Source organism: Chiloscyllium plagiosum, chromosome 34 (genome assembly GCF_004010195.1).
Source record: "Chiloscyllium plagiosum isolate BGI_BamShark_2017 chromosome 34, ASM401019v2, whole genome shotgun sequence".
Taxonomy (NCBI): Eukaryota; Metazoa; Chordata; class Chondrichthyes; order Orectolobiformes; family Hemiscylliidae; genus Chiloscyllium; species Chiloscyllium plagiosum.
In genome coordinates this window covers 8,841,605-8,866,694 of record NC_057743.1, presented here as the reverse complement: position 1 = coordinate 8,866,694, position 25,090 = coordinate 8,841,605, and the positions used below count along the sequence as shown (strand labels likewise).

The 25,090-nt window shown below is 45.5% G+C and overlaps 1 protein-coding gene across 6 annotated transcripts in view; it reads left to right on the top strand.

Moving 5' to 3' along the window:
* The window catches only part of LOC122540197 (endothelin-converting enzyme 1-like), a 310,307-nt gene that overhangs the window by 189,305 nt on the left and 95,912 nt on the right, over positions 1–25,090 (top strand). For all 6 annotated transcript variants that reach the window (XM_043675566.1, XM_043675567.1, XM_043675569.1 and 3 more), the window contains one exon: positions 18,254–18,466. In XM_043675566.1, coding sequence (XP_043531501.1) covers positions 18,254–18,466 — 213 coding nt within the window. The remainder of the gene's footprint in view (positions 1–18,253; positions 18,467–25,090) is intronic.

Genomic DNA, 25,090 nt, shown 5'->3' with positions numbered 1-25,090 from the left:
TCGGTGTGGACTTGTTGGGCCGAAGGGCCTGTTTCCACACTGTAATGTAATCTAATCTAATTATGTACAGTTCTGGTTATATGAAGGATATTATTAAGCTGGAGAGGGTTCAGAAGAAATTTGCCAGGATGTTGCCAGGTGTGGAAAGTTTGAATTATAAAGAAAGGTTGGATAGGCTGGGATTTCTTTCCACTGGGAGATGACCTGATAGAAGTTTACAAAATAATGAGGGGTATAAATAGAGTTGATGGTAGTTGGTTTTTTCCCCTAGGATGGGGAATTTCAAAACCTGGAGGCACATTTTGAAGGTGAGATTTAAAAAAGACATGAAGTGCAAATTTGCCACACAGAGGGTGGTTCTCGTGAATGTCCTGAGGAAGTGGTGGATGTGGTTACCATTACAATGTTTAAGGTCATTTGAATATTCACATGAGTAGGAAAGGTTTGGAGAGATATGGAGCAGACAAGTGGGACTAGTTTAATTTGGGATTATGTTTGGCATGGATTGGTTGAACTGACGGGGTCTGTTCGCGTGCTGTATGACTCTATGGCTGCCACAGCAATAAACGTGAACTTCTTCAAAAGAATTTCAAAAGCAATAAATTGATCATTTTACACAAGTAAATAATAGAAATGACCATTGAAACATGCTCAGCGGCAACGTTTTTTTTTAACAAAGCCAGTTCTTGCTCTTTGGTAAAGAAGGCAGAGAGAGAATCAGCCCCATGATCACATCAGAAGGCTGTGGTAACATCAGAAGGCTGTAGTTCAGTTACACTAATACTTCCTGGTGAGGTACACTCTGAACTGGCCTCAGTCCAATTCACATGAAAGTGGGAGTCAGAGGTGAGATCAGCCCGTTTTCTCTCTCTCCCTCACCCCTTTCTCTCTCCTGTACTCTGAGCCCTTTCCCTCATTCTCTCTGACACTCCTTTGTCTCTCTCTTTCTCCCCTGCCCTAACACCCCTCTCTTTCCCCTCTCCGTTCTTAATCTGCCCCCACCTTTAACTTCAAGGAAGTATTCTATGGGGTTTTGCTGTCCCAGAGTCTCCTCTAACCCTAACCTAGCTCCCCCACTGCGAACGCTTTGTGTTGAAAGCAAAGCAGCCAAGCTCCACCACTGCCACCCCCTCCCCCATCTCCCCCTGAAAGATATTGAGGGTAAAGCGGTTGATGTGGTGTATATGGATTTCAGCAAGGCGTTTGATAAGGTGCCCCATGATAAACTGTTGGACAAAATACAGAGGCATGGGATTGAGGGTGATTTTGCAGTTTTGATCAGAAATTGGCTAGCTTAATGGACTCAGAGGGTGATGGTTTATGGGAAATGTTCATCCCCGAGTTCAGTTACTAGTGGTGCACTGTAAGGATCTGTTTTGGAGCCACTGCTGTTTGTCATTTTTATAAATGACCAAGATGAGAGAGTGGAAGGATGGGTTAGTAAATTTGCGGGTGACACTAAGGATGGTAGAGTTGTGGATAGTGCTGAAGGATGTTACAGGTCACAGAGGGACATAGATAAGCTGCAGACCTGGGCTCGGAGGTGGCAAATGGAGTTTAATGTGGAAAAGTGTGAGGTGATTCATTTTGGAAGGAGTAACAAGAATGCAGAGTACTGGGTTAATGGTAAGATTCTTGGTAGTGTAGATGTGCAGAGAGGTATCTCTGTCCATGTACATAGATCCCCGAAAGTTGCCACCCATGCCGATAGGGTTCTTAAGAAGGCATACAGTGTGTTAGCTTCTATTAGCAGAGGGATTGAGTTTTGGAGCACAATGTCATGCTGCAGCTGTACAAAACTCTGGTGCGGCTGCACTTGGAGTATTGCATACAGTTCTAGTCACTGCATTACGGGAAGGATGTTGAAGCTTTGGAAACGGTGCAGAGGAGATTTACTAGGATGTTGCATGGTATGGAGGGAACGTCTTATGAGAGGAGGTCTTATGTGGAAAGGCTAAGGGATTTGAGGCTGTTTTTGTTCGAGAGAAGAAGATTGAGAAGTGACATAATTGAGACATAAAAGACAATCAGAGGCTTAGGTAAGGTGGGCTCTGAAGAGACATTTTCCTCAGGTGGTGATGGCTAGCATGAGGGGACATAACTTTAAATTGAGGGTGATAGATAGAGGGCAGATGTCAGAGGTAGTTTCTTTACTCAGAGAGTAGTAGGGGCATGGAGTGCACTGCTTGCAACAGTAGTAGACTCACCAACTTTAAGGGCATTTAAATGGTCTTTGGATAAAAATATGGATGAAAATTAAATAGTGTAGGATAGATAGGCTTCAGATTGGTTTCTCAGGTCGATGCAACATCGAGAGTCAAAGGGCCTGTATTGTGCTGGAATATTCTATATTCTATATTTCTTTTTCAAAAGTGAAATCAAAGAAAAATTAGCAGGAATGATCCGATGGCTTAACTGTCAATCCCCGCTCACAGTTACAGCCCAACCAGGTGGCACAGGGGCTCAGTGAATAGCACTGCTGCCTCACAGCACCAGGGACTCTGGTTCGATTCCCACCTCAGGTGACTGTCTGTGTGGAGTTTGCACATTCTCCCTGTGTCTGCGTGGGTTTCCTCCAGGTGCTCCGGTTTCCTCCCACAGTCCAAACATGTGAAGGTTAAGGGGATTGGCCATGTTAAATTGCCCTAGTGTTCAGGGATGCATAGGATAGGTGCATTAGTCGGGATAAATGTAGGGTAATAGGGTAGGGGAATGAGTCTGGGTAGGTTACTCTTCGGAAGGTTGTGTGGACTTGTTGGGCCAAGGGCCTGTTTTCACACTGTAGGGAATCTATGATCCTTTCTCTCCACCTGATTCTCACTGTTTACTCCCCGTATTGTGGCTCTCATAACCAGCGACTCTTCCCCAGAGTCTCCCTGAGACACTCCTATTCTCAGGCCTGGCCTCATTGATAGGTCCCAAGCCTCGTACTGCGCTGGGCTCCCCAGGCTTCAGGCCTTGGGCCGTTCTCTTCTGCAGGCCTCGGGCCACCCCTGCTCCTCCAATCAGAGCCTCGTTCTCACCTGCATTTGCTGCTGATAGGCTCTCCATGAGCCTGCTCTTCCAATTGGAAGGACAGCTCCTTGCGGAACTATCCTCTTACCTGTGTATATTGAACTCTGGTTTCAAATAAAACATAGACACAACCTTTCCCCAAACAATAAACTTTCATTTTACAAGGCTGAATGGATAAAGAGAGAAGATTAAATCCAACCTCAAACCTCAGATTTGTATGAAAAGTGCACCTTCCCAATAGATAACACTTGATACATTTATTAGCTTGTGTGTGACAGGAATCTAAAATGGCCACCAGAGCATTTCAGACTGGAGGTGGAGTTTATTTCAGTTAAGTACCCATGGTTAAGGGTTCTAGAACCAAGGGCTAAATGGACTTAAAATATAGATCAACCATAAGTTAGAATCACATGAAGGAAATTGAAGTACAGGGATAGAGCAGGGATAAGGTCCTTGTTGGATTGCTGTCCAGGGGGCTAGCCTGGATTTGATGGGCTGAATGGTCTCCTGCTTGCTGTTCTGACTCTGTGTTGGGGGATAATGGTGTTGCTGATTGGCTTCTCCTGGAGTCCTGGAACTTGGCCAAATGGAAGTGAGAAATGGTTAAGGAGAAGTGCTGGTAATTTTCGTAGGGATATTTTCAATCAGTTGCTGGTGTTGCTGGTTCAGGAAGCTTAGTGAGAAGTCTATTTTCTTCCTGGATTTGAGTTCATCTCCCACTAGTGTAAAATGGTTAATCAGTCCATTGTGGTAATGAGTCAGTATTGAACCTGCTACTGGTGAAACAGGATCATGTTCTACAGTGTACATTACCTCATGGTGTCTGGGCTCTTGTGCTGCAGTGGTTGTGTCCCAATCGCTGAGCCAGGAGAACTGAGTTCAATCCCAGATGGTGTGTCACTATATCACTGAACAAGTTGAATAGAAAATATGTACCTAATGGATTGAATGAACTCTCACTCGCATTGAGTGGAGCAATACAGTGGCTCAGTGGTTAGCACAGCACCAGGGACCCGGGTTCAATTCCAGCCTCAGGTGACTGCCTGTGTGGAGTTTGCACATTTTCCCTGTGTCTGCGTGGATTTCCTCCGGGTGCTCCAGTTTCCTCCCACAATCTAAAAGATATGCAGGTTAGATGAATTGCCCATGCTAAATTGCCCGTGGTGTTCAGGTATATGTAGGTTAGGTGGATCAGCCACGGGAATACAGGGATAGGGAGTACGTCTGGTTGGGATGCTGCTCAGAGGGTCAGTGTGGACTTGATGGGCTGAATGGCCTGCTTCCAAACAGTCGGGATTCCATGATGATGAGCAGTGTGAGCAAATTATCAAACTCAAACGTATAAATTCAGTGATTATTACTTTCAGCGACTGATAAGGCAATTAAAAAGACTGAAACTTTTGGGTCTCACTATGGAGCTACTGGCAATACTTGGTGATACATTGTTCATGACAGCAGAATAAAACTGTGCAGCAGTCTGTTGTGGTTCACTCTGAGAGGGATTACTCAGGAGGCAAGCAAAGGGCTGCTTCCCCATTCCCATCACAGGGCTCAGTGAGGGAGCAGAGGAACAACATCTCAGATACACAGAGTCACTCGGAAACGTTACTGAAAACAGGCTCGTCATGTTGAAGATTTTCAGGATACATCTCAAGAATTCACATTTCAAAGGGAACAGCAATTTATGCCTGAGAACCAGGTGCTGATTGGTTGGCGAGTTGACTCTAGCTGTACAGTGCGGAGTTACTGTCCCCAAATCCCTTTCAATCTCTCTCCCTTCATCTACCTATCCTCATCCTATCTCAGATGTTGACAAAGCTGTATCCCTGGAAGTGACTTGAGTCTTTGTAAAGTAATAAGAAAAACGATCGCGGAACATGCCTTTTTAAGGAAAGGCTTGCATTTATGTAGCACCTTGCATACATGCCATGTCAGCCACAGCTCAGTGGGTGGCAGTCTCTGGCCTTTGAGTTAGAAACTCATGTGTTTGAGTCCCACTCCAGGATTGAACACCAAAAACCAATGCTGGCTTTCCAGTGCAGCACTGCATCTGTCCCGGTGCTTTCTTTCAGATGGGACGTTAAGCTGAGGCACCATCTGATCTCTCGGGTGGACTTCAAACAGACTGTGCTGTTATTTTGAAGAAGGTACCTGACCCAGACTCCCAACAACCCCAGAAAACAAAACAGATTATTAAGTCAGTATCATAGTGCTGAACGTGGGATCCTGCTGTGCATTGTGATGGGACCTCCAAGGTACTTCATTCGCTTTCGAACATCCAGCGGTCTCTTCCTTTCTAAAGGTGCATATTAACTATGATGATTTCTTCATAGGTTTTTTTTGTTCAGGGTTGATGCCTTGTGAATGTTTCTGAGGGAGGAATGTATGAATCCTCACTAAGTAACCAAACAACTCTACAACTACGTGTCACTTCCTGGAACATAGCCTGGGGCGCAGGGACAGCGAGTGTATCAGCTCTCACCTTTCACAAGGCTGGGCCGTCCTAGCTGCTGATGTGGGAGATGTGTGTGGGTGTAACTGTCATGAAAGGAATGTGCAGGGATTAAGTAAAATGGGCCTATTGTCTTTAGAGCAAACGCAGTGCGGAAGGTCTGATAGAAGTGTTCGAAATCCTGAGTTTTGTTTGCCTATATGGAACTATGTCACTGCTCGTTCACTGAGTCAAAATCCTGGAACTCTTTCACCTTAATAATCTGGGACTGCAGCAGTTAAAAAAGACAGCTCACCACCACCTCAAACCAGCTTGAGATGAACAACGTGTGCTAGCTCAGCCATCAATGCTCAGATCCCATCTAGACACAAAAAGAAGGTGGTGGAATGGATCCCATTTACAGAAGGGTCAGCAACTGGAAGATACTCATTTAAGAAAATTGACATCAAGAGAATTGTCTTTGAGATCCAGCCACCACCTCCTTACCATGGACATCTATCTGCCACCAGGATGGTCTCAGGACTCTCCGCTTTTCCCTGGAACAAAGGCTTGAACCGTCCCCACCCACCACCGCCCTCCTCTGCTTGGCCGGGTACAACTCACCCTCAATAACTTCTCTTTTAACTCCTCTCATTTTGTTCAGGTCAAGGGGTGGCTGTGGGTTCTCGCATGGGCCCCAGTTATTGCCTGTTTCTTCGTGGGGTACGTGTAACACTCCTTGTTTCAGTCCTGTTCCCCACTCAAAACTCTTTCCCCGATATATCAATGATATCCCGCTCTCATCTGGAATTGGAAAAGTTCATCGATTTTGCTTCTAATTTCCACTCCGCCCTCACTTTCACCTGGTCTATCTCTGACTCCTCCCTTTCCTTCCTCAACATCTGTATTTCCATTTCTGTGGATAGACTGGCCACTAACATCCACTGACTCCCACAGCTACCTGGACTATACATCCTCACACCCTGCTTAGAATCATAGAATCCCTACAGTGTGGAAACAGGCTATTCAGCCTAACAAGTCCACACCAACCCTCTGAAGAGTATCCAATCCAGACCCATTCCCCCACCCTATTACTCTACATTTCTCCTGACTAATGTACCTAACTTACGCAACCCTGAACACTACAGCCAATTCACCTGACCTGCACATCTTTAAACTGTGGGAGGAAACCTGAACACCCAGAGGAAACCCACACAGATACAGGAAAAAGTGCAAACTCCACACAGACGTCGCCCAAGGCTGGAATTGAACCTGGGTCCCTGGCGCTGTGAGGTAGCAGTGCTAACCACTGAGCCACCATGCTGCTTCCTGTAAGGATTCCATTCCATTCTCCCAGTTCCACCATCTCCGACGCATCTGCGCTGATGGGGTCAACTTTGACAAGGCCGCCTCTGGAATGTTCCCCTTCTTCTTCAACCAAGGATTCCCCACCACTGTTGTCAACAGGTGCCTCAGCCAGGTCTGACCCATCTCCCGCACTTCTGTCCTCACCCTCTCTCTTCCCTCCCACAACAGCAATAGGGTTCCCTTGTCCTTACCTACCATCCCACCAGCTTCCACATCCTGAAGATCATCAGCTGCCATTTCCACCACCACACACATTCCTCTCCCCTCCCCTGTCCACTTTCCACAGACACTGTTCCCTCCAGGACACCCTAGTCCACTCTTCCTTCACTCCCAACACACTCCTCCAGCACCATGGCACCTTCCCCTGCAACCGCCGAAGGTGTAACACCTGTCCATTTACTTGCTCATTCCTCAGTATACAAGGGCCCCAACATAACCGCTCAGTGAAGCAGCACTTTACCTGCACTTCCCACAATCTAGTCTACTGCATTCGCTGCTCACAATGTGGTCTCTTCTACACTGGGGAAAAGAAGCATAGACTAGGTGACCACCTACAAAAAGACCCTGAGCTTCTTGTTGCTGGCCACTTTAACACACCACCCTGTTTCCTGGCCAACATTTCTGTCTCAGGCTTGTTGCAGTGATCCAACGAAACTCAGTGCAAGCTGGAAGAACAACACCTCACTTTCCTCTTGGGAACTCTGCAGCTCTCCAGACTCAATATCCAGTTCAATAATTTTATGGCCTGAGCTCTCCCACATCATAGCGCCTTACCGTGCACACCAGGCCTTGTTATCACAAAGTCTGCCATGACACACTACCTACTGTTAGCCACTAACAGTCTCTGTTATTCACCCTCCAAGCCAGATCATTATCTAGTCCTTTGTCTGTCTGACTGTTCTTCTCTTTCTTTGAACTCTATCTTGACCAATTGTTTACTCCTTACCCCTTCCCCCACTGTATCTTCTGCAGATAAACCAACATTTTCTGAGTTCCCGTCGGTTCTGAGGAAGGGTCACCAGACCTGAAACATTGACTCTGATTTCTCTTCACAAATGTGACCAGACCTGCTGAGCTTTTCCAGCAACTTCTCTTTGAGCTGATGATCAGGAATGCATTGTCTGAAGATTCAGAAGGGACTTGGAAATATTCTTAAACAGGTGCAGTTTGTAGGTGGGGGAAGAATGGCCCATTGGGAATGACTGGATAGTTTATCGTAGAGTGTGTTCTATCCAACGTAGGAGTTCAAAAAGATAGCAACTTCCAATCCCGTTTCTAGGTCTGGTACAAATTGCCTCAATCTGAAGGTCATTAGATTCTGAAAGATTGCAATCTAATGGAGCACTTCAGTTTGACCAAGCCCATGATGAAAGACACCTTATGACTCCTGCTTTGTGACTGAAGTGATAAGAGCTCCAGAGTGTTGGTGGATGAAGTCAGACTTGCACCAATGTTTAATCCTTTCCATCCCACAAAGGGAGCCCTGGAGTATTGATGCAGAACAAAGAGACTTCCAGTGAATTAGTCACTATGTTCCAAATATAACAGCACATTCAACTCACCACAAAAATGTCAAATACCATATTTAACCCCATGTCCTTTGTGATTATGCTGTTCAACGGGAAGTGTACTGGTGCCTATCCATGGCGGATGGTGCCCAGTGGCATCGTGACACTGCCCAATTTGAGCATGTATTCCAAGCTGGCAACATCTGAATACAGGGTGAGTGCTGCCCTGTTGAGAGATGGACGAGAGCCTAAGATAAACCTGAAGGACCGACTGCTTCTGCAGAGGGGTGTGAAAGATCCCATTGGAAGGAGAAGTCACACAGTGTTTCTCATTGGCCATTGCCGTATCAGATTATCTGATCAATTATCTGTATAGGTGGGATCCTTGCTAAGTTTCTTTCACCTATCGAGCAATTGTGCTTCAAAAATTGGCTATAAAATATCTTTCTTTTAGATATTTGGATTTCATGAAAGGTGTATTATAAATGTAGTTCATTTTTGATTCTTGAGGAGGGTCAGGCCTAAGCAATCGAGGAAGCCAAAGTTATTTGTTGAGTGCTGCAGAGTTTAATAAAAGGGGATGAACAGATAATTAGAGCTTTTGACAGAAATAGGGCTGGCGCAGTAACTCAGTGGTTAGCACTGCAGCCTCACAGCACCAGGGACCCGGGTTCAATTTCGGCCTCGGGTGACTGTGTGGAGTTTGCACATTCTCCCTGTGACTGTGTGGGTTTCCTCCCACAGTCACAAAGATGTGCAGGTTAGGTGGATTGGCCATGCTAAATATGAGGTTATGGGATAGGGTGGTGAGGTAGATCCGGGCGGAATGCTGTTTGGAGAGTCGGTATGGACTGAATGGCATCTCCCTGCCCTGTAGGGATTCATATGATTCCATGACATAGGAGATGGGACATCCAGTTGAACCGAGTGCCTGGCCAGAACAATCCTGCTGGATATGAGCTATGTGATGTCAGGGAGCAAAGGGCATCAGACTTTCTTGCCCTTTGTTTCATTTGCACCAAGTTAAGCCTCCATCCACTTCAAAAGCTGAAAACCGACTGTTGGTGCAAATAAAGAGCAGTCCCCTGGAGGAGGGGCTAATAAGCCAACATTGAGACAATGAATGGGAAATTCTTTTATTTTGTTTGTTAAATTCATTGGGTGTGGGCATCACTGGCTAGGCCAGCGTTTATTGCCTAGAGGACAGTTTAAGAGTCAATCACACTGCTGTGGGTCTGGAACCCTCTGAAATGATCCAAAAAGCCACTCCATTAAAGAGCGATTAGACATGGGCAACAAATCCTGGTCTTGGTAGCAAAGCTCTCATCCATGAAAGAATAACTTTATAAAATAATGCATCCATGAACCAAAGTCATGCATCTGTTGACGATAGATGTCTGACTTCCATTGGTCATGCATATCTCTTCTCTCCTCCTGTGGGGTACAATTATATGATGGCACCATCGTGGTAGGCCTCCATTCCTTTCTTTTTCCTCTCTCTCCCTTTCATCTTTTTTTCTTTTTCTTCACCTTGCTGATGTCACGGGTAGGCCTGAGCAGTGTCGGCAGTGACCGGAGCAGGGACCCCTGGCCCGATGGGTGGACTCCTGGATTTGGCCATGAGGTGTCGGTAGCAGCGATGGCAGATTGGGGAATCCTAGCTGCGGTAGGCCCGGAGCAGGAACCTTGTATAAGTTCTGGAGCTGTGTTTGGTTATAGGAAGGTCACGAGCGAGCCATAATTCTGTCCCCTGCCCAATGTAACTATAGGAAGAAACATTGGATGGCAACCAGGTTGTGGACTGTGTCTAATTTACAAACCACCCTCATCCCCTGTAACCCCAGTCCTGACCTTAGCCATTTGCTACAGGGACACGGAAGATCATGTGCTTCAGTGTTGCTGAGAAAGGTCACACAGCAACAAGGAAAATACAGGCAGGAGTATGTCATTCAGCCCTTTGAACTTGCTCTGCCATCCAATATGATGGTGGCTGAACATCCAACTCAGTCCCCCTTTCCTGCTTTCTCCCCCATATCTAGCTGTTTCTTCAAAACATTCAGTGTTTTGGCCTCAACCACTTTATATGGTAGAAAATCCCACAGGCTCCCCACTCTCTGGATGAAGACATTTCACCTCATCTCAGTCCTAACCGGTCTATCCTTATATCCTTAGACTGTGATCCCTGGTTCTGGACTCCACACTCATTGGGAACATCCTGCATTTACCCTTGTAGTCCTCTTAGAATTATATAGGTTTCTATGAGAGCCCTTCTTATTCTTCTAAATTCCAGTGAACATAATCCTAACCAATCCAGTCTCTCCTCGTCCATTAATCCTGCTATACCCAGGAATCTGTTGGGTAAACCTTCAATGCACGTCTTCTATAGCCAGGATATCCTTTCTCAGGTAAGGAGACCAAAACTGTGCACAATGCCTCAAGGGTGGTCTCACCAATGCCCTGTACAGTTGCAGCAAGACATCCCTCCTGCTGTACTTGAATCCTCTTGGTCTGAGAGCTAACATATCACTTGCGTTTAACACATTTTGTCAAAGCTTTCCATCTTACACTCATCAAGACAATTCCCAAGAATACCAATGCAAAAGAAAATGACGTTTATACGGTATCAGAGGAGAGTGCTGAGATGGTTGGCAGCGTATTAGTCAAGGCATTGCCATAAAGAATGCACCAGTTAGGTGATGATTGACAATGAACTGTCAAGGTTTCCTTGTTTTTTAAACCTGGCACTTTTACTCGAATTGATCAAGGCATTTCTCCCTGAGAAATGAGCCAGTCAGTTAATACATTGGATTGGAAGAGGTACATGTTGTAGTGCATGTTTTCTCTGCAGGGCACAGTGTACTAAGATATATGAAACTTCCAGTTCTGACAAGTGCACAACTCAGTGAGCTGAACTGACAATCTAAATCAGTTGTCAGTGTCACTTCATGCACCCTGTGCCTGCAGTCAATGTAAACATGCTGTCCCTAGAAAATACTAAGTGCAGTTTGATTGAAGCAACTTTCAAACCAAGGGCACTGTCTTTTGGACTCTTTTTTCAGGTTGACATGCATTGTACAGTACTGGAAAGTAGAAAAACAGTGAAACCCAGTCCCTTGAAACTTTGAAGTAACAAATATCAGATAAAGCAATAGAAACTACCAGCAGAAAAGTGGTACACAGTCCAAGGTCAAAGAGGTTATAATGAATTTGTACAGGACATTGGTTAGACGTTAATTATGATATTGTGTCTAGTTTGGAGTCGCCCTTTGAACAAAAAGCATTAATATCTTGGGATGCAATTTCTGCAAGTTTCTACTGGTTTTTCTAACACAGGCTTAAACCGTGAAAACAAATGAGGAATTATAAACAATCAATTTGCACCAAAGGTAAATATTCATAATCTTAAACATTAGTTCTTAAAAAAAAATTCTCTGGAAACCATTTCCATCGCTAAAACTGACCACTCCCCACACTGTATAAATCACCAGGGTTTCTGCTAATCATATCCATTTGCAACTCTCTGAGGATGCCCTGGAAATTAAGCCATCTTTTTAAATCGCAAAGTTACCTTGGAGAAAAAGTTGCTTTGTGTACACCCAAGAACCAAAGCATGAAGTTTTTTTTTCTGAAGTGACTGTACAAATGTTTAACATCTGATTGTTCAGGTGTGAGACTTGATTTGCACTAACTTGGAATAAATCCAATTTTATTAGTGAAACTGTGTGAGGTTGGCATCAGGCAAAGACATCAGGATTTTTTTTTTAATGTAATGGTTCATGGATGATAATATTTGTGATCATTTTGGAAAAGCAATTCAGGTTGCAACCAATTTGCCAATTGCAGCTGCCAAAGCAGATACTCGACAGCTTTGTGTACACGAAAGATTCACTCAATGATCAGAAAAATGGGACATTGTAATTACCTCTATGATAGTCATAGAATCATACAGCATGGAAATAAACCCTTTCATCCAACCAGTCCACACTGACCATGTTCCCAAACTAAACTCATCCCACCTGCCTGTGCTTGGCCCATATCCCTCCAACTATCTCCTGTTTGTGAACTTTTACAAATATCTTTTAAATGTTGTGAGTTATAAGGAGAGGCTGGAGAGGCTGGAACTGTTTTCACTGGAGCATAGGAGGTTGAGAGGTTTATGAAGTTTCTGAAATAATGAGAGGTATAGATAGTGTCAATGGTAGTTGTCTTTTCTCTAGGATGTGGGATTTCAAGAGGAGGGGGCACCACTACTCCATAAACAAACCACTCTGTGTAAAAAAAGTTGCCCCTCATGTCCTTTTTAAATTTTTTATTTCTCACTTTAAAAATATGCCCCCCGGTTTTGAAATCCCCCATCCCAGGGAAAAGACCCTTGTCATTCACCTCATCTATACCTTTCATGATTTTATAAATCTCTATAAGGTCATCCCTCAACCTCCTATGCTCCAGTGAAGAAAGTCCCAGAATTTCCAGTCAATCTTTATACTTCAAACTCTCCATACTGGCAACATCCTGTTAGATCTTTTCTGAACCCTCTCCAGGTTAATGATATCCTTCCTATAACAGGGCAACCAGAACTGCACAAAATAGCCCAGAAGAGACCTCATCATCGGCATGTGTAACAACAACAACGCGCCCCCTGTGTGACATTGGAACTGTTTGATGCTGTAAACCACCACTCCCAATGACAATGTAGTCTGGATTTCTGAGGTCCATATATGACAATGACATCTAGAAGCTGAAACCAATGTATTTGCATTCAGATCATCGTGTGCAGAACAAAGATCAGCTAAAAGGATATTTACTGGGATAGAGGATGGATTAGGCCTATTTGCCTAATCATGTTTAGCTAACCTGCTGCAATTCTTTGAGTAATTGAGAGAGAGAGAGTTGATGAGGGTGCCGAAGTTGATGTGGTGTACATGGACATCCAGAAGGTGAGTACTATAGTGCCGCAGACCTGTGCGAAGAGTTAGAACTCATGGACTAAAAGGGACAGTAGCAATGTGAATACAGAATTGACTGAGGGGTAGGAAACAGATCAATGGATCATGGATTTGTTTTTGGCTGTGGGAAGGTGTGTACTGGAGTTCCCCAGGCCTCAGTAATGGGACCCTTGCTTTTCCTGATATAGGTTAATGATCTAGAACTTGCAGTGCAGGGGGGTACATTCAAAGTTTGCAAATGATACAAAACTAGGAAGATTGTAAGCTGTTAGCACAGTATAGAACTTCAGAGACCGTTTGGTCCAACCAGTCCCAAACTAAACTACTCCCACCTTGCCTGCTCCTGGCCCATATCCCTCCAAACTTTCCGACTCATGTACTTATCCAAATGTCTTTAAAACATTGTAATTGTACCTGCACCCATCACCTCCCCAGGAAGTTCATTGTACATGCGAGCCACCCTCTGTGTAAAAAGGTGCCCTCATGTCTTGTTTAAATCTCTCCCCTCTCACCTTAAAAATGTGCAACCTAGTCTTGAAATCCCACATCTTAGGGAAAAGACGAGTACTATTAACACTATCTATACCTCTCGATATGTCATAAATTTCTATCAACCTCCTATGCTGCAGTGAAAAATGTTTCCGCCTATCCAGCCCCTCCTTATAACTCAACCCTCCTTTCCTGGCAACATCTGGTAAATCTCTGCTGAATCCTCTCCAGCTTAATTCTAGCCACCTTATAACACATCTTTCAGCTCTGATCTCCAGCATCTACAGTCCTCACTTTCACCTAGCCTTATAACTGGATGACCAGAATTGGACACAGTACTCCAGAAGAGGTCTCACCAATGTCCTGTACAGCCTCAACAGTGAAGAAGGTATTGGTATGCTTGCCTTTATTAGTCAGTGCATTGAGTACAGGAGGTAGGTGGTCTTGTTGCAGCTGCAGAGGGCATTGGTTAGGGCACTTTTGGAATGCTGTTCGCAATTCTGGTCTCCCTTCTATAGGAAGGATGTTTTGAACCTTGAAAGGGTTCAGAAAATTTTTACAAGGATGTTGCCAGGATTGGAGGATCTGAGCTACAGGGTGAGGCTAAATAGGGTGGAGCGATTTTTCCTGGAACGTTGGAAGCGGAGGGGTGACCTTTTAGAGGTTTATAAAATCATGAGAGGCATGGATAGAGTAAATAGACATATAAATAACAAACAAGGTGGATTGGAGGGAGTCCAGAACTAGAGGGCATAGGAATAAGGTGAGAAGGGAAAGATACAAAAGAGACCTAAGGGGTAACTTTTTCAAGCAGAGGATGATGCGTGTGTAGAAAAAACTGTCAGAGGATGTGGTAGAGGCTGGTACAATTACAACATTTAAGAGGCATGTGGCTGGCTATATGAATAGGATGGGCTTTGAGGGATATGGGCCAAGTGCTGGCAAATAGGCCTAGATTCATTTACGATATCTAGTTGGCATGAACGTGTTGGACTAAAGGGTCTGTTTCCATGCTGTACATCTCAATGACTCGACAACATGACTTCCCAACTCCCATACTCAAAGGACTGAACAGTGAAGGCAAGCATGCCAAAGGTCTTTTTAACCATCCTATCTACATGTGATGCCAACTTCAAAGCATTATATACCTGCACCCCTCGGTCCCTCTGTTCTACAACATGACCCAACGGCCCAACCATTAATTGTATAAGCCCTACCCTTGCTTGTTGTACCAAAGTGCAATACCTCACATTTATCCAGATTGAACTCTCTCTGCCATCTTTCAGCCCATTGACCCATTTAATCATAGAAGGTAGGAGCAGGAAAGGACCATTCAACCTTCGAGTCTGTCATGGCTGATCATCCAACTATAGAAACATAGAAGATCAAGATCCCTATGTAATCTTAGAAAACCTGCTTCACTGTGTCTAACGCTACTCAATTTTGGTGCCGTCTGCAAACTTACTAACCGTGCCTTCTATATACTCATCCAAATTGTTTGTATAAATGACAAACAAGAGAGCACCCAGAACCGATCCCTGTGGAACATCACTGATGACACACCCACAGGGAGAGATAGTATAAAGTTAAAGTGCAACTCTAATGGGCATTCAGGAGCAGAGAGGGCTGGGCATATATGTGTACAAATCATGAAAGGTTGTAAGACAGGCACCAAGTGCAGTTCATAAAGCAAACAGCATTCTCGTCTTTGTTAATAGTGATCTCAAGAGCAAACAGGTTATGCTGACCTTGTACACGAGACTAGTTAGACCTCTACATTTCCAAGCACCACAGTTTAACAATGATAACAAAGCATTGGAGAGAATGCAGGAGAGGAGTAAGAGAATAACAAACTTCAGTATTGAGGCTGTTTTCCAAGGAGAAGAGAAGGCACGGTGGCACAGTGGCACAGTGGTTAGCACTGCTGCCTCACAGCGCCAGAGACCCGGGTTCAATTCCCGCCTCAGGCGACTGACTGTGTGGAGTTTGCACGTTCTCCCCGTGTCTGCGTGGGTTTCCTCCGGGTGCTCCGGTTTCCTCCCACCATCCAAAAGATGTGCAGGGTCAGGTGAGTTGGCCATACTAAATTGCCCGTAGTGCTAGGTAAGGGGTAAATGTAGTGGTATGGGTGGGTTTCACTTCGGCGGGTCGGTGTGGACTTGTTGGGCCGAAGGGCCTGTTTCCACACTGTAATCTAATCTAATCTAATCTAATCTAATCTAATCTAAAAGGAGATTTGACTAACATTTGATGTGTCAGGAAGGAATTATTCTCACTCATAAACAGAACATAAGGGGAAGGATTTAAACTGATTTATAAAAAGAATTAAATGTGATGTGAGAAAAGGCCTTTATGCACAGTGAGTGGTTTGGGTCAGAAACACATTGCCTACAGATGTGATGGAAACCAATTTAATTGGGTTATTCAAGAAGCCATTGATGATTATTTAAACAGTAATGATGTGCGGGGATATGGAGAACTCGACAGAGAATGGCACCAAATCATGATGCTTATTTGAAGAGATGGTGTAGACATGATGAGGTTCATGAGACCTTTTCTGGACAACTGTTTCCACTTCTGGTTGCCATGTTGTAGGAAGGATATTATTAATATGGAGAGGATTCAGAAAAGATTTACCAAGATGTTGCTGAGAAGGGAGCCTTTGAGTTATAAGGAGAGGCTGGATAGACTGGGAATTTTTTCACTGGAGTGTAGGAAGTTGAGAGGTGGTCTTATAGAGGTTTATAAAATCATAAGGTGCATATATAAGGTAAATGACAAAGTGTCTTTTCCCTAGGGTAGGGGATTTCAAGTCTGGGAGCATATTTTTAAGGTGAGAGGAGAAAAATTTTAAAAAGACATGAGTGACAATTTTTTTTAACACAGGGAGTGGTTAGTATGTGGAATGAACTGCCAGAGGAAGTACAGTTAACAAGGTTTGAAAGGCATTCGGATAAGTACATGAATAAGAGGGAAATGGGCCAAGCGCAGGCCGGTGGGTCAAGTTTAGGTTGGGATTGTGATCGCCATGGACTGGTTGGACTGATGGTATTGTTTCCGTGCTGTCTGACTCTATGATGGGCTGAATGGCCTCCTGTTGCATTGTAATAATTGCCGGGGGATTTTGATGGTGAATGGAGGATGACTGTTTGTTCTCAGTTTTGAGAAATGATGGCTGAGTGGTGAATCCTGAAGAGAGGGGATAATGTAGACCACAACAAGCCAGTTCCCTTTGACTGACGCAGTAGAATTGGAAGCTGCAGCCTGTGACTGAAAGGGTTAAATTTGGATTATTTTCCTGTGGAACGAATGAGCTTTTTTGAGAGTGATGTGATTGACTCATTGAAATATAACTGTGATCATCATGGGGAAGCACCGTGGCACATGGAAGTTGCTATGCAAATGTAGTTTAGTGTTTGCCGCTGACAGATTTGTGATCCAGCTTGGCAGGGTGGGGCACGGCAGGGTGTCGGTGTTTTCACTGCCTTACATGCCCATCTCCCTCACCACCTTCAATGCAAGGTGACCTCCTTCCTGAATTGGAAGGGGTTTGTTCCTGGTATGGGCTGAGTGAGCATAGCACACCATGGTCCGCTGACTTGATGCTTTCATTTTCACGTTTCCTTTCAATCTCAGCAGGTTGGGGTAAATTCTTATTGTGAATGTCTTGCACAGTGTGGCAGCATGGTGGCTCAGTGGTTAGCACTACTGCGTCACTGTATCAGGAACCTGGGTTCAATTCCACCCTGGCGTGACTGTCTGTGTTAGAGTTTGCACATTCATAGAATCCCTACAGTATGGAAACAGGCCATTTGGCCCAACAAGCCCATACCGACTCTCCGAAGACTAACCTACCCAGACCCATTCCCCATTACTCTACATTTACCCCTGACTAATGCACCTAACCTATACATCCCTGGACACTATGGGCAATTTAGCATGGCCAATTCACCTAACCTGCACATTTTTGGACTGTGGGAGGAAACCCACGCAGACAATAGGAAAATGTGCAAACTCCACACAGGCATTCACCTGAGGCTGGAATCGAACCCAGGTCCCTGGTACTGTGAGGCAGCAGTGCTAACCACTGAGCCACCACACTGTTCTCCCTGTGTCTGTGTGGGTTTCCGCTGGGTGCTCCAGTTTCCTCCAGCAGTCCAAAGATGTGCAGGCTAAGTGGATTTTTCATAGTGTCCAGGGAGGTGTAGGCTAGGTGGAGTAGCCATGGGAAAGATAGGTTGGGGGCTGGGTCCTGGCGGAACGCTGTTCAGAGGGTCAGTGCGGGCTCAATGGGCCAAATGGCCTGCTTGCTCACTGTAGGGTTTTATGATTCTGATTCCATGATTCACAGACAATGCCCTCCTTTTAACTGGGCCCCAATAAGAGTGTCAAACTAGTCTCAGTTCACTGATAATTCGATGCGGGTGCCTCTATAGTGCTCAGGGATCTGGGTGGAACATTTCGAACCCACCGGATTTCTTTGGCTTCCCTTTCAGATACCCCAAAGGTTTGTCTGACCGAGTCCTGTGTCATCGTCGCCAGCAACGTCCTCAAATCCTTGGATCGATCTGCAGACCCCTGCCAGAACTTCTACAATTATGCCTGTGGCGGCTGGATTAAGGCCAACCCATTGCCTGATGGGAAGTCCCGGTGGGGAACCTTCAACAACCTGTGGGACCACAACCAGGCCATCATGAAGCATCTCCTTGGTAAGTGTTTGCCTCAGGAACACTGGACCCTGAAAGGCACTATATAAATGCAGGTACTTTCTCACAAGCCTACAGTCTGGCCTCCAGCTGAGCGTCAATTTATACTCAAAAAGAAAAGAAACTGCTAAACTGGCACATGACTGATCCAGTTCATCTTGTATAACTCAAAACAGAGCTTCAGTTTATTCATTCCTGAGTATGACTGGCTTCCCCTTCTGGTGGGAGGTTAGTTTTAGTTTGTTCAAATGTAGAATGATGGGCTGAAAAGGCCTCCTGTTGTGTTATCTTTTGTGTTTCTTACTGAGTAAATTTAAAGGAATGAAAAGAAACAAAAATTGTCTCGATCACATTTATTATTTCCTGTTGAATGGTCTGAACCATCTGTTTGATGTTGAGCTGGAGGTCAGTGCTATGGTCGTGACCTTGTTTTGTCGAACCAAGGTAAAAATCATGATGATGTTTTAATGTGAGGTTTCCAGAAATCTTCTCAAACTCGCTTACAGACAGCTCCAGCAAGTTATACAGATGTCATTTAACAGCTTGCTGGAGTGTAGCCCATATGGGTGAAGTGTGTGTGTGTAAAAGGACTGTTTCACAGGGAGTGTAATCAATAGCTCATTAGGGTTTTACTATTTCCTCCCAGGTCCTAGGCTGATGAGAAAGTACTTGCATTTACATAGTGCCTTTCATTACCTTGGACCATTCCAAAGTACCTCACACTGGTGAAATGGTTCTGAAGCCTATTCACTGTTGCAATGTAGGAGACCAGGCTAACCAATTTGTGAACAGTAAGGCCCCACGAGCAACTGAGCAACACGGAGCAGATTATTCCTCTTCAGGATGATGTAGGTGGAGGGGAATATTGACAGGATACTAGGTAGAGTGCGCTGTGAACGACATTGGATGTACAATGTGTTGAGTGTGCTGATTGAAATGCTACCTTGAGTGGTGTGGTGGCTCAGTGGTCAGTACTGTTGCCTCACAGTGCCAGGGCCATGGGTTTGATTCCAGCCTCGGATGACAGTGTGTAGATTTTAATGTTTTCTCTGTGTCTGTGTGGGTTTCCACTGGGTGCTCTGGTTTCCGCCCACAGTCCAAAGATCTGCAGGTTAGTTAGATTGGCCATGGGAAATATAGGGTTACAGAGAAAGGGTAAGGGTGGGTCTGGGTGGGACGCTCTTCGGAGGCGATGGACTGAATGGCCTACTTCCACACCGTAGGGATTCTATGATTCTAGATTCTTTAAGGACTTAGGGATAAGGAATTCTTGAGTTCTCCCTGCTTCAGTCCAAAGATGTGCACCTTTCGCTGGATTGGCCATGGTAAATGCGGTTACAAGGATACGGGTTGGGGTTTGGGTCTGGCTGGCATGTTATTCGGAGGTTAAGTGTCGACTCAATGTGCCAAACAGCCTCTTTCCGCACTGAAAGGATTCCGTGATTTGAGAGATGGTGCCTCTCTCTGACAGCGTAGCACTCCCTCAACACTGCGCGGTGGTTGTCAGGCTTGATTCGGTGCTTGTCTGAGGAGTGAGACTTGAATCTATGGCCTTACAACATGGAGGCAAGAGTGAGCCCCGGGGTAGGGGGGTTATTACTGACAGTGTGCGTGTACACTGCACATGCTGGTTGACCCACACCAGTGCTAGTCTTGGTTGCTGTTGTTGAGGTGTATATGCGAGAGAGGCCTTTCTAACAGTCTTCATCTCTAAGGCTCATGCTATGACGCTGAATTTTAATGCTTGGAGTCACAATTCACAGCTGTTCATACAAGCCTTTTATTTAATGTGATAAGCCTTGCTAAACTGGCAGTTACACAGAATCAGAAATGTGCGGACACATCTGGAGTTGCACAATTGCCCAACAGCCGGAGGAATGGTGTCCGTGAGGAGCAGGCTAATCAGAAAACAGTTGCTGCCAAATGAATTGTGTCTTCCTTTTCAATTTAAAAAGTCTTTTTAGGACTGTTGACCTGCTGAAGTCAGTACCGTACCCTAAGGGATCCCTGGCTCAGTACAGACAAAGCCTTTGTGTGTGAGGTAGAGTGGTGGTGTAGATCAAGGGAGGTAGGCTTTCTGTCTGGGTTATTGGAATGACATGTTTTGTGGTGGTTGGGTTGGGCGGGCGGGAGGGGGGTGGTGGTATTGGAGGGAATGTGGAGGCTTGGAATGTGGGTGATTGGACTGAGCTCACAAAGCACTGAGTGCCAAGAGCCTTAAAGCTGACAGATTTACCTGGCACATAATCCCCCTGTCCATGGCCAACACTCTCATCGTCCAGTTCAAACAGAAAGCGAGGAGCTGATCTGTAACACGGCACACTAGCTGCTGGACCTCTTCCAAGTGAGCCATTCTCTGGAGCGAACTCTGGGATTCTTTCAGAACTTAAAGCTTTTCCCTGGAGGTTTCTGTTACAAGAACCTTGATATGGGCTGGTCTTTATATTCTCGGCAATTGTCTGAAGGTCTTTAACTTTATGTACTTTAACTTTTTAACCTTTTATATGTATACTGAAACATCCTGTAATGCTTCGCAGGAGCTGAGTGTGAGAGAAATCGACATCAAATCAAAAATTAGTATTGGGATTGATCAGCCAAGAGGAAGATTTTAGGAACTGGCTCAAAGGGGGAGATAAGGACAAAGGCAGGACGGTGTGCTGTTTTGGTCTCCTTATTTAAGAAAAGCATAGTTATTTGAGAAGCTATTCCAAGAAGGTTCACTCTACTGATGCCTGGAGTGATGGGGGAGGGTTATCTTATGAAGAAATGTCCAGGGGCTGTGGTTAAACTGTTTCTTATTAATGACAGCCAGACTATGACCATCACCAATAAGAGCCTAACTAACGAGGACCTGTTAACGTTCAGTGGGGTTACCATCCCTGAATCCCCGACTATCAACATTCTGGGGGTTGGCATTGACTCAACTGGACTCGCCACATAAACACAGTGGCTACAGGAGCAGAGTCAGAGGCTCGGAATACTGTGGCGATTAATTCACCTCCTGACTCCCCTAAGCTTGTCCACTAACAACAAGGTACAAATTAGGAGTATGATGGAATACTCCCCACTTGTCCTGGATGGTGTCAAACATCTTGAGTGTTGTTGGGACTGCTCTCATCCACATCCACAAATATCCACTCCCTCCACCACCAGTACTCAGTAGCAGCAGTGTGTACTATCTACCCAAGAAGCACTGCAGAAATTCACCAGTTCTCCTGAGACAGTACATTCCAAACCCACGGCCACTTCCGTGTAAAAGGACAAGGAGCAGCAGATACATGGGAACACCACTTTCAAGTTACACTCACCATCCTGACTTGCAGATAGATCCCTGTTCCTTCACTGTCACTGGGTCAAAATCCTGGAATTCCCTCCCTAATGGCATTGTGAATCAACCCACAGCAGGTAAACTCCAGCAGCTCAGCATCACCTTCTCAGGGACAATAAATACTGACCAGCCAACGACACGCCCCACAACTGTATGCTTTAGATTAGATTCCCGACAGTTTGAAAATAGGCCCTTCGGCCCTACAAGTCCATACCGACCCTCCGAAGAGTAACCCGCCCAGACCCACTCCCCTACATTTACCCTGAAATCTCTGGACAATTTAGCACAGGCAATTCACCTGCCCTGCACATCTTTGGATTGTGGGAGGAAACTGGAGCAAATTCACGCAGACACAGGGACAATGTGCAAACCCCACACAGACAGTTGCTGGGTCCCTGGCACTGTGAGGCAGCAGTGCTAACCACTGTGCCACCCACTGAGAGTCTAGAAGAATTGGGAGGGGTGATCTGATTGGAACATAAGATCTTGACAGGACTTGACAAGCTGCCTGCTGAAAAACATTTCCCCTTATAGGAGAGTCACAGGGGGCATAGGGGTCACAGCTTAAACACAGAGGGTCTGCCTTTGAAGATGGAGGTGAGAATTCTTTTCTTTCAGAGGATGGTGGTACCAGTGATGCTCCCTTCCCCAAAGAGCAATGGAGGTAGGCTCATTGAATATTTTTAGGACCGAGCTAATAGATTTTTGACTAATGGGAATTGAGGACAGCAGGAAAATGGAGTTGACGCCGTCCAAATCTGCCATGATCTTACTGAGTAGCAGAACAGGCTGGAGGGCCCGAATAGCCTGCAGATGTTCTATTTCAGATGTGTGTCAATGAGTTTAAAATCACGGCTGGCAGTGATGATGTGATGCCCATCCAAGTTTGACAAGAGTTGGAGGAATGCAGGGGTCTCGGAAGGGGCTGTCTGAGAGTGACTACGGGAGGACCTGACCACCAGGTGTGAGCTTTCAATGGAGACCTTTATGAGCAGTGAGCCCAGGTGTAATCAGCTGATGGTAGCCTTAGTTGTGACACAGGAAGCACTCAATGGCAGAATTAGTCCTTGGCTAGCAACTGGTTGAAAAGCATCCTCTCGGTCTGCAGTAAAATCCTAGAGTTGGCACAGATTGGTTCTCTGTGTCTGAATTTCTACAAAGTAAGCTGCAGTTTAGGAAATGCTACAAAGTTTCTGCTGGTGAGATTGTGTGCCTTGTGATAGGGAATGATTGAATGATTTTTGTTGTCGCGTGTATTTTGCAGTAAAAATACAGTAAAATATCGTGGAAAGCTTCCACTGTCGCCATGGCACCATTTTGAATAGTTTGTGAATGATGAGAAAAATGAGACATCTTAAAGAGAGTCCAAAACCCTTCGCTACTGCCAGTGCCAGACCCAACCAACGTTGGAGTCAGTGATCCCCTGGCGTATCTTACACCGCTGGGCCTACCTCACCGATTTTGCCTCATCAGCGTAGCAGCCAATGCCGAGTCCTGTGCTCATCCCTCTGCCAGCCGTCCCCTCGCCACTGTCCACCAGCATCCCCACTCCAGCACCTCCTTCAGGAAGCTAGTGTTTGAATGGCTGCAATCCCAGTTTGGTTAAGTGAGCTTAGAGATCCTTCCAGTTGAGGGTGGCACGGTGTCTCAGTGGTTAGCACTGCTGCCTCACAGCGGTAGGGTTTGCTTCCAGCCTCGGGCGACTGTCTGTGTGGAGTTTGTACGTTCGTCCCATGTCTGCGTGGGTTTCCTCCGAGTGCTCCGGTTTCCTCTCACAATCCAAGATGTGTACGCCAGATGCATTAGTCAGGGGTAAATGTCAAGTAACAAGGTAGGGGATTGGGTCTGGGTGGGATACTCTTTGGAGGGTTGGTGTGGACTTGTTGGGCCAAAGGGCCTGTTTCCACACTGTAGGGACTCTAGTTGTACGGGGCTAGATCGGGCCAGGTGAGGACTGCAGATACCTTTCACCCAAAGAGTGTTCGAGGACCAGGCAGGTGACAATCAACAGCTCTGTAATTATTTGCTTGCCACCTTTCAAAATTACAGGACTTTTTAAAAAAAAAAATCAAGTTTTTATTCTCTGGATTATTCATCCAACTCTCTGGATTAGCACTGCAGCAACATAAGCGTCACACCACTATTTACTGAGAGAAATTTCGGTCACCAATGAAAGTCACCAGACTTGCTGAGTTAAAGGTTTGGTCTGTAGAGTAGATGCTCCTCAGTAGTGCGTGGCCCTGTTTGTATGTGTGTGTGTCTCTACAAATTCGTAAGGAGTTTTTCCTGAGGCCCCAATGCTGGAGGTTGACAACACGGGACCCCTGACTTGGCCTGAACGTAGTTAGCAACAACAGTTCTCACTCTGGGAGTTCAAAGCGGATGTGGTTTGCCACGAGGGACTGGTGCCTTCCCGTGTTTCCCAATCAATCCTCGATCCGCAGAGTCTTCCAGCAATAGGACAAAATGACATCTGGCAAACGAATTCAAAGTCATTTGGCAATGATCACCGACTGAATGTGGAAACCTCATTGCCGGATAGTGCATCAATTCTGGGTTAGGATCAGGAAGGTCAGGCTGTGAGGTAAAGAAAACAAATGCGATTCTTTGATTTAAATTCAACCATATGTAAAACAAGAGCCAGATTTTGGTCATTGTTCAGGATAACGGGCAGAGGAATCCGGATGATTCCTGGGTTTGGTTGCATTATTGAGTAAAAGGAGCTTGATTTGAGGTGCGAGCAATGGAGGAAGTGTTGTTTAACATGATAGATGTTCCCGTTTCTGATAGAGTGAAATAAATGCCCGTGGAGAGATACCAAGATGTCTGAAACTTGAGGGCCACCCACAAATGCACCGTTGGCAGATCGAGCTGAAGTCAATAACTCCGGTGTGCAAAGACAGGTTACTGGTTCACAAGGTGAAGCAGGGTATGCCGTATAATAGGGGGCAGATGGGAGGGAAGAGCAGGGCATTGGGACTATCAGGAGCAAGTGAGGAGGTGCCAGGTGGCAGCAGTCTTCAGGTCTACTGGGGGCAGCTGGTAAACTGCCTCACTCTTCTGCACAGCCTTCTCTTATAAAAAACTGTAGATATTGTTTAACAATGTAAAGGAATTGCTTTGGATGACAGGGAAAAGGTGGGAAAGTGGAGTTGAGGATTAACAGATTAACCATGATCCCATTGAATGGTGCAGCAGACCCAGTGGGCTGAATGGCCTACATTCCTATGTGTTACGGTTTAAGCTATCCTGAGTAGAGCTTGAGGAAGACTATTGTTTCCAGGGAAGCTGGATTACGA